Below are 13205 nucleotides of genomic sequence, written 5' to 3'. Positions count from 1 at the left end.
TCGGAAGGAAAAAGAAAACAATTTTATGGTTTTTAAATGTTTTTTTTTTTTTAATCACAGTTCTTGTCAGAAAAAGATTTAAATGTGTTGGTAAACAACATCAGATATATTAATTAAGCTTATTTTTTTCTGCTATATTTCAGCCAGTTTTAAATTGCCCTAAAAATGATTAGTTTTGGTCATTTCTGCTGCATCCCCTCATCCTGGAGTGTGTATGTCGCTCCATCCTATCTAAGAGGGGACCTGTGTCGTTCTTCACCAGCCAACAGTGGACCTCTGTCGTTCTGTACAGACAAAGTGGGGACCTTAATTTTTCCTGTAATGCCTTTGACATGTTCTGGAACTAAAACAATATACACACATTTATTAATTTATTTCTGTCTGTTTGTCCAAGAAGTTCAGAAGTAAAGATATTTGATAAAAGGTAATTTTCTTATTTATCTGGAGTGTGTATTTGTCTTTAAAAATTAAATTTGTCTTTAAAAATGTGCTCTGTAAATAACTTTTTTAAGCTGAATCAAGTTCTTTTGATTCAGCTTACATATTGTTTTTGTCTTAAAAAATAATTTAGTTAATTTCTGCTGCATCCCCTCATCCTGGAGTGTGTATGTCGCTCCATCCTATCTAAGAGGGGACCTGTGTCGTTCTTCACCAGCCAACAGTGGACCTCTGTCGTTCTGTACAGACAAAGTGGGGACCTTAATTTTTCCTGTAATGCCTTTGACATGTTCTGGAACTAAAAAAAATATACACACACTTATTAATTTATTTCTGTCTCTGTCCATCCCTTCTATATTAAGAAGTTCAGAAGTAAAGATATTTGATAAAAGGTAATTTTCTTATTTATCTGGAGTGTGTATTTGTCTTTAGAAATTAAATTTGTCTTTAAAAATGTGCTCTGTAAATATTTTTTTAAGCTGAATCAAGTTGTTTTGATTCAGCTTACATATTGTTTTTGTCTTAAAAAATAATTTAGTTAATTTCTGCTGCATACACACCCCCATCCTAGAGTGTGTATGTCGCTCCATCCTATCTAAGAGGGGACCTGTGTCGTTCTTCACCAGCCAACAGTGGACCTCTGTCGTTCTGTACAGACAAAGTGGGGACCTTAATTTTTCCTGTAATGCCTTTGACATGTTCTGGAACTAAAACAATATACACACATTTATTAATTTATTTCTGTCTGTTTGTCCAAGAAGTTCAGAAGTAAAGATATTTGATAAAAGGTAATTTTCTTATTTATCTGGAGTGTGTATTTGTCTTTAAAAATTAAATTTGTCTTTAAAAATGTGCTCTGTAAATAACTTTTTTAAGCTGAATCAAGTTGTTTTGATTCAGCTTACATATTGTTTTTGTCTTAAAAAATAATTTAGTTAATTTCTGCTGCATACACACCCCCATCCTAGAGTGTGTATGTCGCTCCATCCTCTCTAAGAGGGGACCTGTGTCGTTCTTCACCAGCCAACAGTGGACCTCTGTCGTTCTGTACAGACAAAGTGGGGACCTTAATTTTTCCTGTAATGCCTTTGACATGTTCTGGAACTAAAAAAAATATACACACACTTATTAATTTATTTCTGTCTCTGTCCATCCCTTCTATATTAAGAAGTTCAGAAGTAAAGATATTTGATAAAAGGTAATTTTCTTATTTATCTGGAGTGTGTATTTGTCTTTAGAAATTAAATTTGTCTTTAAAAATGTGCTCTGTAAATATTTTTTTAAGCTGAATCAAGTTGTTTTGATTCAGCTTACATATTGTTTTTGTCTTAAAAAATAATTTAGTTAATTTCTGCTGCATACACACCCCCATCCTAGAGTGTGTATGTCGCTCCATCCTATCTAAGAGGGGACCTGTGTCGTTCTTCACCAGCCAACAGTGGACCTCTGTCGTTCTGTACAGACAAAGTGGGGACCTTAATTTTTCCTGTAATGCCTTTGACATGTTCTGGAACTAAAACAATATACACACATTTATTAATTTATTTCTGTCTGTTTGTCCAAGAAGTTCAGAAGTAAAGATATTTGATAGAAGGTAATTTTCTTATTTATCTGGAGTGTGTATGTCGCTCCATCCTATCCAAGAGGGGACTTGTGTCGTTCTATACAGACCAAGTGGGGACTTCCTTTCTGTATTGCAAATCAATAGAATATATATATATATATATATATATATATATATATATATATATATATATATATATATATATATATATATATATATATATATATATATATATATATAAGTATAGATTGAAGCAACAAGTATTAAAAATTCACACAATTAAAAAGTAGACATTTGTTCATATGTCTCACATGGAATCATTCATAATGTATATTGGGTGGCCTCAGAGAAAACATTTTTTCTGTAATTCAAATTGTAACACAAATTGCACTCGTTTAAATAAAGATGAAGGACAAATGTTAATTTCAAATTTGGTTGAAGTACGTTTTAAAAGTGGCTAATGAATGTTTTGGAACTGAAGAAAATTTATTCATGAAAATACAAAATAAGAAAACTATTTACTTCTGACCTTTTTACATTACATTTTATTCTTTTTGCTTTTTCCAAGTCCTGCCTTTAAATTCCTCTTTAAGTAAAACTTTTATATTTTGCTTTAAAAAATACTAAAGTGTGTTTCTAGATCCTGGTTTGTTCTCATAGTAGCCTGTTTTTCAGCCACTCCACAGTCTGAAAGGGTTCTCTAGGCTCCTTTGTATTGTTAAGTGGTGTGTGTGAAAAGCACAAAAGCGACGTGTGTAAAAGGGCCATTGTAATTCATGCCCCAACCTGCTGTGGCGCTGTTGAGCATCAACTCTACACACTCGCACACACTTATGTCCCCTCTTGGCAAAAGGTTTAAAAAATTTCCAGATGGATGTTTTTAACTTTATTTAGAGCATGTCCAAGAGAGGCCCTGCTCTAAATCAAAAGTTTAAAGAGTTTTTAAAAATTTCCAGATTGTTTTTAACATCTTTTTAACTTGATTTAGAGCATGTCCAAGAGGGGACCTAAAAAATGTCCCCTCTTGGCCGGAGGGTCCCCTGTTGGCGAGTGTGTAACCACGCGAATGTCCCCTGTTGGATAGGTGTGTAAGTGTACATGCACACACACACACACACGCACGCACACACACACACACACACACACACACACACACGCACACGCACACGCACACACACACACACACACACTCTGTCTGGCAAACTTCGCCTCATGCATTACAATTGAATGAGATGCAGGGAAACATTGTCCAATATTCAGCTCATATGTTATCATCCTGGTACAGTGCGGCTGAAATGTATGTTGGTGTATGCATTTGAATTTATGTATGAGTATAAATGTATATCTGTACACAACTGCCTTCTAGGAAAAATGAAGTAAGCATAAACTACACATTAGGTGAACCCTCTTATTTACACCTATTTCTATTTACAAAAGAAAAAAATAGAACAAAATATTTGGCCCAATACTGTTTCCCTTGTTGCAGCTGGGCCGATCACAACCCCGATTAAAATATTCCCCTTCAAGGCTAATCCCAACTAATTGTGGACGATTTTTATTGAACACTGATGAATATATTTTACATTAGCAGGTGCATTCCTAAAAATTTGAATGTCCTTAAGAAGACAATTTGTTTCAGTAATTTAAATCAAAAAGTGAAACTTGTACATTTGTTGCACTCAGTGATATATTTTCTGTTTTCTTTCTGTTATTTTTTATGAGAATGGCTCACAAAATTATCCTTCTCAAAAAAGTGTAATATATCTTAAAGCTGAAAATAAGTTTAAATTTATTTTGTTTTGTTATTTTAATGTTCACAAGAATGTGAACTGTGGTTAGAGTCAGTAGCCCCTGTCACATCATACAAGGCGACTGAATTCAGATCCCCGTGTGCTTTCAGCTAATGTTCCTGAAAATATGGAATCAATAATACAAGGTTCTTCACACTGTGCATCTAGTTCGTAGAGGCTATGGGTTAATTTCTAGCTGAAACGAAGGAACAAAGGTGTAATTTTGCAGGGTTAATTTCAACCCCCCCCCCCCCCCATTTCATGTCAGGATTTTTCAGGAGGAGTAATAAACACATCTAGATCACAGAACAAAAGGACGATCTGAAAGGTTTAAGTACTTCAAGAGCCACTGCAAAGATTTATCCAAGACTTGGACTACAGCTGTCACATTCCTTGAGTTAAGCTATTTGTGATTTGCAGAGCTACTGCATCACCTGATGTCAACCCCACTGTGTTTTCTGAAGTCCAAGGGCATACTGATTTAATTTTCCAGGAGGACTTGGCACCTGCCCAAACTGCTAAAGTGCCAATATTTACTTTAATGACCATCCTATCACTGTGCTTAATTAGCCAGCAAACTTACCGGACCTGAACCCCATAGAGAATCTATTTGATACTGCCATGAGGATCCAGCTATACTGCTGAGATAAAACCTCATAGTAACAAAACCTGCTTTACTTAACACAAAGTCAGAAGCTGATCATTTCCTTTCCTGATGCAGTGATTCCTGGAAAAATGGAGCTCCAACGCAGTACTGAGTGTGTGTGTGCTGAACAGTACAGGGACATGATTTTCAGTAGGCTACATTTTTAATTGATCCTGTGTTCAAAATATCTGACTAACAGAATTTGGACTTTTCATTAGATGAATATTTAATTCTGTGTGTAATGTATCTATACTGTATGAAAGGTCGGCAATCAAATCCCATGTGCAGAGACTCACTATTCTTGCACACAGGATGCTGTAAAAAAGATCAGTAGAGGAAAAACAGATAAAGAAGACTGCTTATATCTGAGCATATCCTGTAAACAGCTCTGATTCTTTTATATATATATATATATATATATATATATATATATATATATATATATATATATATATATGTGCAGGCAGTGTATATTCCCATTGATTTTACTGAAAGTATCATTGCCTCGTTTCCACTGAGCTGCACAGCTCAGTGATTTGATATCAATTGTTGAACTGAACAACCAGTACCGCATCATTTCTGCTCCCTTTTCGGATAATGGTACAGTTTGGTTAGCTTGGAGCTACTGGCATCATGACTGCTGTTGTACTAGCATGACACAACATTATGCATTTGTGTTTAACCCCCGCCTACCCAGTGAGCGTCCAACAGGCGATGGAAACACTCAGTGAAAGCAAGGCATTAGTAAATAGAAGTCAACTGTGTGCTTTTTTTCTTGTTTGCTCCTTGTCTGATTTTTAAATCCAATTACTTAAGTATATCCACAGTTACATATTTGCCAAAAAAAAAAAAATGAAGGTGGAATGGGTGAAATATTATTTCCAGAAAATTTCCAAGAACAGTTAAGTTGTATACCACAGGGTGCATGAATAATCATGGTCTTTTCTCTAGTTTATTTATTGTGGACTTTACTCTAATAAATACTGCAAAAACCTATTTAAACCAATCAGTTCTATTGAAATTAAAAGGACTCTAAAAGTGGGGCATGTACTACATGACGTATTGTAATATTTACAATCTGATGACTATAAGGTAAAACATGTTCTGGATGTGTTTACTCGTTGCTTTCACTTCAAATTCAAAGGCAACATTGATCTGTTATACACTGTCCACGGTTGCCCTCATTAAGAAGCAAGCGAAAGAGTTATTGTTAAGCTGCTCCTTAAAGATCATTTTTCCAGAACGAGGACGTGTGCAGCAACAAATTACGTGATAAAAATATCCCTTAGTTTCCGGCATTACATTCTACTGTTGAGATCTGAAACAAGAAGCATTTCCCTGTGAGACCCCCAGCAGCATTAAAATAGAGCTTTACTCAGCCCAATTAGAACTTGTGGAAATCAGGCTAATGGATATACGAGGTGGGCTGCCTTTGGCTCGCCCTCCAACTTTCTAGAATAAAACAATCACAACCTTGAAGTTAAATCTACAGTAATGTGTGTGGGACGCTATGGTTCGGGCATTCTCTATATTCATGTACGAATTAAGTTTATTGCCTTTAATCCCCCTTTTTTGATTTAAAGTGTATCTCCATCCATCTGTCACTCTTGGATATATATTTATCTCTCTTATCCGCCTTTCATTTTTTTCCTCTACACCCTCCATGCTTCATTTAAGCTGAAACATGGTGCTCTTTCTCTTCATGCCCTCTTCTCACTTAACCTAATCCTCCCTCCTTTTGGACAGAAGTGTCACTCCCTAATGTTAGTAACACAAGTGTAATTCTATTTGTATGTTATTGTGTTGTGATGTTCAAAAGGAAGATGCTTTATAAGATTTTCCAGCCTCCATTCAGGCCAGAGGAGCTTTTTTTATTTAATTTGAGGGATACAAAAACAAGAGGGGAAAGCAAAGCTGAAAGAGGGCAAGGGCTTCAGCAGTCAGCTCTGACAGGAATCTGTGGACTCAACGGTCCGTGGCGAACCGAAGTGTCAACTCCACTTGTACGTCCAAGCATATCATTAGGGAGACATCTTTTGTTGGAGTCAGTCACTGCTCTCTTTTGAAGACTGAATGTGGAACTGCTCATGTTTGCACACGCCAGCTCTTTCATTAAAGAAAAACAAAAAACACATTTTAAGACAATGGCGTTGTAAACAGACATGTCATGTAGGTTTGTGCTATGAACTAGGGTTTGATGTAGAAGGTTGCCTCATTCACTAAATTCAAGCTTCAGCATAAGAGCTGTAACCATCTGACACAGTGTGTGACTTATTTCCCTGCTTTAATTCCCAAATTCAGAGCAGATTCTGATGTAACTACTGAATCACAGCCAATGAGGAAAGAGAGTTGAGCATGATTCAGAAAAACCAAAGCAGGATATTGGAGATAATGCAACTCATTAGGTTCCTATCTCAGTACCACAGCACCACCTGTTGGTCAGCATGGTTTCTGTTCTTTGCAATCAGGAAAGTTCAGTTATCGGATGCTGTTTGGCTTTTCTTATGCTGTTTATCTTTTTCCTTTGAGCTCTTTTTACAGATGACGTTCTTAGATTTTTATTTTCTTTAAAAATGTTCACTACGTGCTTAACTCACATTTACCAGTTTTTATTTATATTTGGAAAATAGGTTTTCTATCTCCAGCATTGATTTGGCAAGAGGTTGGGTTTTATCGGGACAGATGAACCGTCCATTGCTAGGCAACACAGACACACATAGCCATGTACACATGCATTCAGACTTAAACACAATTTAGAGCAATCACATTACCTAACAGGCATGTTTTTGGTCCATAGGGGGAAGCTGGAGTATCCAGTGGAAATCCAGGCAGGTCAACTGATTGGCCAGCAAAAAAAAAAAATATATATATATATATATCTTCCACAGAAGACATTCAATTGAATACTTTTTGAACTTCTTTTTTTACTTCTAGATGTTCAATTTGTATGAAATACAGAGATGATTAAAGAGTAACTATTGGTCTCAAACATTGCAATAGAACCTGTGAATATGAATTAAATTTCTTCAAATATGGAAACCATTAAAAATAGAGATACATTTATTTAAGGATGTGTTTCCTGGTTAAAATACAATTAGATTTTTCCAGTTCCCAGTTCAAGCTGCTATAAACTTAACTAAACAAAATCAGGAAACCATTGCATGAAAAGATGTGGCCAAAGTGAACTACAACTTTCTATTTTGATATTTGAACTAAAAATTCACAATACCTTTGAAAAATAACACTACCTTCTTTTAAAAAAAATCAACACTAAGCAAATGGAAAGAGCTGTAGTGACTTATATCAATGCTCATGTTAGAATGGCCCAAAATTTTATTGACGATTCAGAATGAATACTTATAATCTCTCCATCCCCCAATCCGAGAGGTCCTGGCAGTAAAATATGAGAAATAAGGTTTTAACTTTGCACTGCTTCTCTTTTCTCACTCTGAATCACATCTATGCTTTGTCGTCTCCTCGTCTCTCTCTCTCTTTTTAGATTCAACAAAATACAGAACACAAAGAACACAATGAAGAAGGATGGCATCAGCTCCTTGACCTACAAACTGGTTCAGGTGAAGAAGTATCCTATGTACACAAACATCTCAGTGGAGATCGGCAAGCCGCCGCCTCGGCCCATCAAAGGCTAGAGAGAGAGTAAAAGAGAGAAGGATCTAAAGTTGATGCACTTTTACCTGGATGGGAGAGAAGAAAGGAAGGTGTGGAGAAGAGAAGGATGATGTGACTTTCTCTTTTTTCCCCTGTTTACTTGTTTGAGATTTCAGCTTGACAATTTTTTTACTGGATTTCACTAGGGATGCCAGCTGCCACCCGGTAACAGTCAGCGACGTTAAAAACCTTTGGAAACGGAGCAGGAATGTCAGCAGCTGACAGAAGGTTGTTGTCAAACTCAAGAGTCGTTCCATGAACTATCGTCTGCAAACTGGAGGGCATCCAGCAACATATTGGCAGGAACACCAAACATGGCTGTTATAAAACACCTAGCCCCTGTTCTGGAGATGCACACACAATAACTCGGTCACATTTCAAAACGAGCTTCGGTTCACCTCAATGCTTGACGACATGAACAGGATGCAGCCTCCGGTTGGGAAACGCATGAAATTACCAAACATTTGCAGTGATGTTTTGCAGGTAACAGATTACCCGCAGGAATATGAACATTCAGTGGTTCAGATGGTTTTTGTTGTCCCCAAGACATCATCTTGTCTCGACACAGAACTGTTTCATGTTGACATTTCCCTCTGGGAGTTTTCAGTCTGAATCTCCAAACTCAAACCTTCTGCTATACGTCTATGAATGTTTAACGTGCCTGCATCTACAGCAGAAGACTCATGAAATCAGAGCAGCAATGAACAACTGGGGTGGGGTGGGATGGGGTGGGGGGACTCATTTTTTTTTCTTTCTTCTTTTATACATTTCTGAACTTCAAAACAGAACTGGAATTTTGTAACAAAAAGATACAATTATCTGAAAAGTTCTCTTCAGTGCGCAGCCTGGTGGAAGTACGTCGAAACGTGAAAAAAGAAAAACATACTGACAGCTCGGGTTATGGGTTCCAGTTTTCCTTTTGTCTTTTATTTTTGTCTCTGAGCCTTACTACAGTTTTAACAGGCTAATCCGTTTTCTCAAGGTGCAATATGCTATGAAGTTTCTTCAACATTCTGAACTCATCAAATTTTGTCAAAATAAACATGAAACCTGAGCTATCAGGTTATGTTTTACAGTCAAGTAGCATTGCGGCTAAAAACATTGGCTTGCAAATCTTTTACACTGACAGAACTAGTTGAAAACTAAGTCTCGTGGTTATTTTTTAAGCCTGCAGTATAGCCATGTGGTCTTTTTTTAAGCAAATATCATCAACTCTATATGGTGTTTATGAGTCACTTTTGTGTCTATCTTTTGCATTCAGTCATTAGAAAACATATCGAAATGGAGTAAATTGTCGAAAGGAAATGTAAGACTTCTCTGGTAATATACAGAGCATTGCAAAGGTACTCATGCTTCCCATATTTTGTCACTATCTTGATGTAAATTATTATTTTATGTGACGGACCAACACAGAGTTGAGCATATTTGTGAAGAGCAAGAAGTGTGAAGTGGTTTTTTGCAAACAAAACCCTTACTCTAATACCCTTAAAAAAATCTTCTCCAGTCTTTAGAAGCAATCTAATTATCAATCACCTGTGTAATTTTATATCTCAGTATAAATGTAGCTGTTCTTTGCAGACTTAAGGTTTTCCTTAAAGGACATTAGTGGAAAAATAAGTAATGAAATTCAAGGAATACAGCAGACAGGTCAATTGTGGAGAAGTTTAAAAAGGATTGAGTATTGTATAATAGCAAAGCTGAGACATGGCTGTCTATCTGACCAGCTGGCTGAGGAGAGAACTAATCAGAGAAGTCATTTAGTGGTCCTTGACGCTTTAGAGACTCTCTATTCAAGTCGAAGAATCTGTTGACAAGACAACTATGAGCACTCAGTGAATTTGGCTATTAAGAACAAGCTGCAAAACAAAAGATATTGCTGAAAGAAACCGTCTTGATCTCATTTAATCTTCGTCTCAAGTCATGTAGGAGGCACAGCAAATACTGTGGCAGAGGGTTCTCAGGTCAGATTAGAGCTGCATTGTAAAACACTCTAATCCTGATTACACCATGTCTATTGTGAAACATGGTGGTGGCAACAGCATTCTGTGGGAATACGTCTCTTCAACAGAGATAAAGTGAAAACTGAAGACTGAAAAAGAGTCGAGTGGAGGTTGACCTTCCAGATGACCCAAAAGACTTTTAGACATTTGGAAGTGGGACCAAATACAGTTGGACTCAACATTTCAGATTATTAATGTAAAAGAAAAAAAAAAAGAAAGAAAGAAAGTTTTGGTTTATCACATAAAATTAAAGTTTGTGGCTTCAACATCATTAAAAAGTTCATTGGGTTTGTGTACATTTGCAAGCCACTGTTTAAACCAGCTGAGAATTCTGTCTGTGACTTTTATGGATTTTGTTCCCACATTTGAGTATCAGCCATAATAATCAAATATTCATATCTTGTTCTGCTTAATCACCTCGATGCAGTTTGTCCTGTAAAGATGCTTCACAACATTCAGTAACATAAGTTGAACCAGGTGTACACAATATTTAATTCGCTCGTCCATCAACACTTCATAGCCTTGGACAGCTTTGTCTCCGAGACATTGCTCTACTTCCTTTTATGTTTTTAATTTTTCTCGCCTTTCTTTGTTCGCCTATTAATGCCCACACCTCCAAACTAATGCCTTGAGAAATAATCTGTACTAATTCAAAGGTCAGACCTGGGAGAAAAAAAAAAGAAAGTGTCTGAGAAAATCTAAACTAAAGAGGTTGAAGTGAATTCCCTTAACTGTTATGCTTTAGCGAAAATGATTTCAACTTTTTGGTCAGCCTTGAGGCAAAATAGGTTTCAATCTGCTTGGCTCCTCGCCTCAAGCCTGAATGGTGGACAATATAATTGCTCCTCTTTTCAGACACACACACACACACACACACACACACACACACACACACACATAAAACACACTCATTCACACCATCTGCCTTTTTTATGTATTATCTCCCTTCTCGCTGCCTTTCCATTCTTACTCTGCCAGTCTGGGCTGTATTGTATCGGTGGCTCACTGTTGTGCTTTGTGATGGACCCACTTCAGGCACATCGGGGCCTCACAGAAAGAGTGCTTCTTCTTTCAACAGATATCGACAGGAGCTCTCTTTGTCTGTATCTTTATTTTGTCTCTAATCACTGCTTCTCAGCACACATCCCCACTTGTGAGTCTTTCTAACCCCCCACCTGTTTCCTCCTTCTCTCTTCACTGTCCATTTAGCTCCTTCGTGCCTGGATTAAGGCTCTCTCTTTTTTCCGTTTGATTAGTCGTATTTCTGGTGCTTTTCTCTTTTCTGACTACAAGTGGTCAACGTGTTTCCTTATTGAAACGGTTTACAGCAGTATTACACATCAGTTCACATCTGTTGCATGCTCTGCTTTATAGTCATTATTAAGGATGGGAGGTCATAGCATTTTTAGGGGGTCAGTTTGTAATACAGATTCAATTTTTTTTTTTTTTTTGTGGTTATAAACGCTGATAATGAGAAAGTGCAGCAATTGCATAGTTTTTCTCATGGTCTTAAAGGGGCACTACAGCAAAGGCAGAAAGCTTTTAAAGTTTGGTGACTTCAAGGTCACATTATTCATATTTTTAAAACCCTAAAGTCTTAAATCCCATTATAAACATTAAGTGCAATGACATTTGGTGCAATCTTAGTATTGCAAGTTTTGGTTAGGTGTATATATGCTTAATAACACAAAAAATATATTTAAAAAATATGCATTATAAAACACCACACAATTGGATTAAAAAAATCAACTCCAATTGTCAAGAACTGATCTCAAAATTGATCTGCTTACTCTTCAAAGAGCCATAAAATTACAAATTCATCTACCTTGCAAAAGCTGAACTGCAGTGGGCAGCAACACGTGAGGAAGGAGCTACAGCCAAAGAAAACTGAGGTCACTCTGCTACTTTCTCTGCCATCTCATTGAAAAGATTTGAAACTGTAGGAATGGTGTGACTGAAAATTTTAGCAATTTGAAATTTTGATATAGTTTGATTGCAACAATCCGTCCTTGCCCAACTGGCGGCAATCCTGATTAAAGTTACCCTGGGTTTGCTTTGCTTTGGAACTTAGATCTGAGATAGACATCACATCTGAGTTTGTTGGAGCTGCAAATCAAGAAACTGATCGTACCAAGCTAATTGGTACGATCAGTGCATGGCCTACTATTGGCAGTGCAAGGTGATAACATTTTATCTTTAGTTTTATGTATTTAAATATGTAAACAAATAGTCCAACAGCACTATTTGTCCCACTGGTTTGTTGTGTTGTCTTTAACCAAGTTTTACACATAAGGTGGCCATATTGGATGTTGAACTAGGAGTTGCTCAGAGACCTACAACTTCTGCAGTCATTTTGTTGAGATTTTGTAACTTGGAACTTGACAATTCCTGTTTCTGAAGTACAAATTCTGATTAATACATTTGATTTTGTGGCAGGTGTCACACCCTAGTTTTACTCTTTCTTGTTGCAAGTTGAAAAATCAGTTGGTTGCAAAATTTTTTGTGTAGTGACCAGGCCTTTGTTTCATGCCTTCAAGCATTTTCACAAATTGAAGCTATTCCATTTTGGTGTATTTACACACACACTATTAAAAAAAAATGGCTGAAGAAAAGAAACATTTTTTTTCATTATGCCTGACATGAAATCAGATTGAACTTTTACATTTTAAATAAATTGAGATACCAAAATTGTTTTTGTTCGAGAAATGCCAGATTAATGAGAAGAAAATAGTTCAGAAAGCTTTTGTTATTTTCTTCAAAGTCGGAAGTTTATGTATGTCCTCAGTATTTTATAGGATTCTTTTAAACGGCATGTCAAACATGTCAGATAACTTTTCACAAGCTTCTGAAAGTAATTTCCTGGCATTTTGGCCTAAACTGAGATGCGTTTGTTGGCTGTCGTTCTAAAACACACCATTTCAGTTTGATTTTCTACGGGACTGACATCAGGGCTTTGAGAGCGCTACTCCAAAACTAACTTAAGTCAACTTTTACTAAATTAGCAGTATGCCTATGTTCCTTGTCCCTTTGGAAGATTTGCACCCAAACTCTAACTTCTTGGTTTATGTATAGAGATGTTGCTGTACTAATTTCTCCAT

At 36.6% G+C, this 13205-nt stretch overlaps 1 protein-coding gene across 1 annotated transcript in view; it reads left to right on the top strand.

Annotated features, from left to right (window-relative positions):
• b4galt2 (beta-1,4-galactosyltransferase 2) overlaps positions 1-10436 on the top strand; it is a 174707-nt gene extending 164271 nt beyond the window's left edge. The window contains exon 8 of the mRNA XM_088014444.1: positions 7938-10436. Coding sequence (XP_087870570.1) covers positions 7938-8088 — 151 coding nt within the window. The 3' untranslated portion in view covers positions 8089-10436. The remainder of the gene's footprint in view (positions 1-7937) is intronic.
• Positions 10437-13205: the final 2769 nt, after the last annotated feature.

This window comes from Poecilia mexicana, unplaced genomic scaffold (assembly GCF_051168715.1).
Source record: "Poecilia mexicana isolate PSO_F unplaced genomic scaffold, ASM5116871v1 scaffold_17, whole genome shotgun sequence".
Taxonomy (NCBI): Eukaryota; Metazoa; Chordata; class Actinopteri; order Cyprinodontiformes; family Poeciliidae; genus Poecilia; species Poecilia mexicana.
The sequence above is the reverse complement of the archived record's forward strand: the minus strand, read 5'-3'. Positions and strand labels throughout refer to the sequence as shown.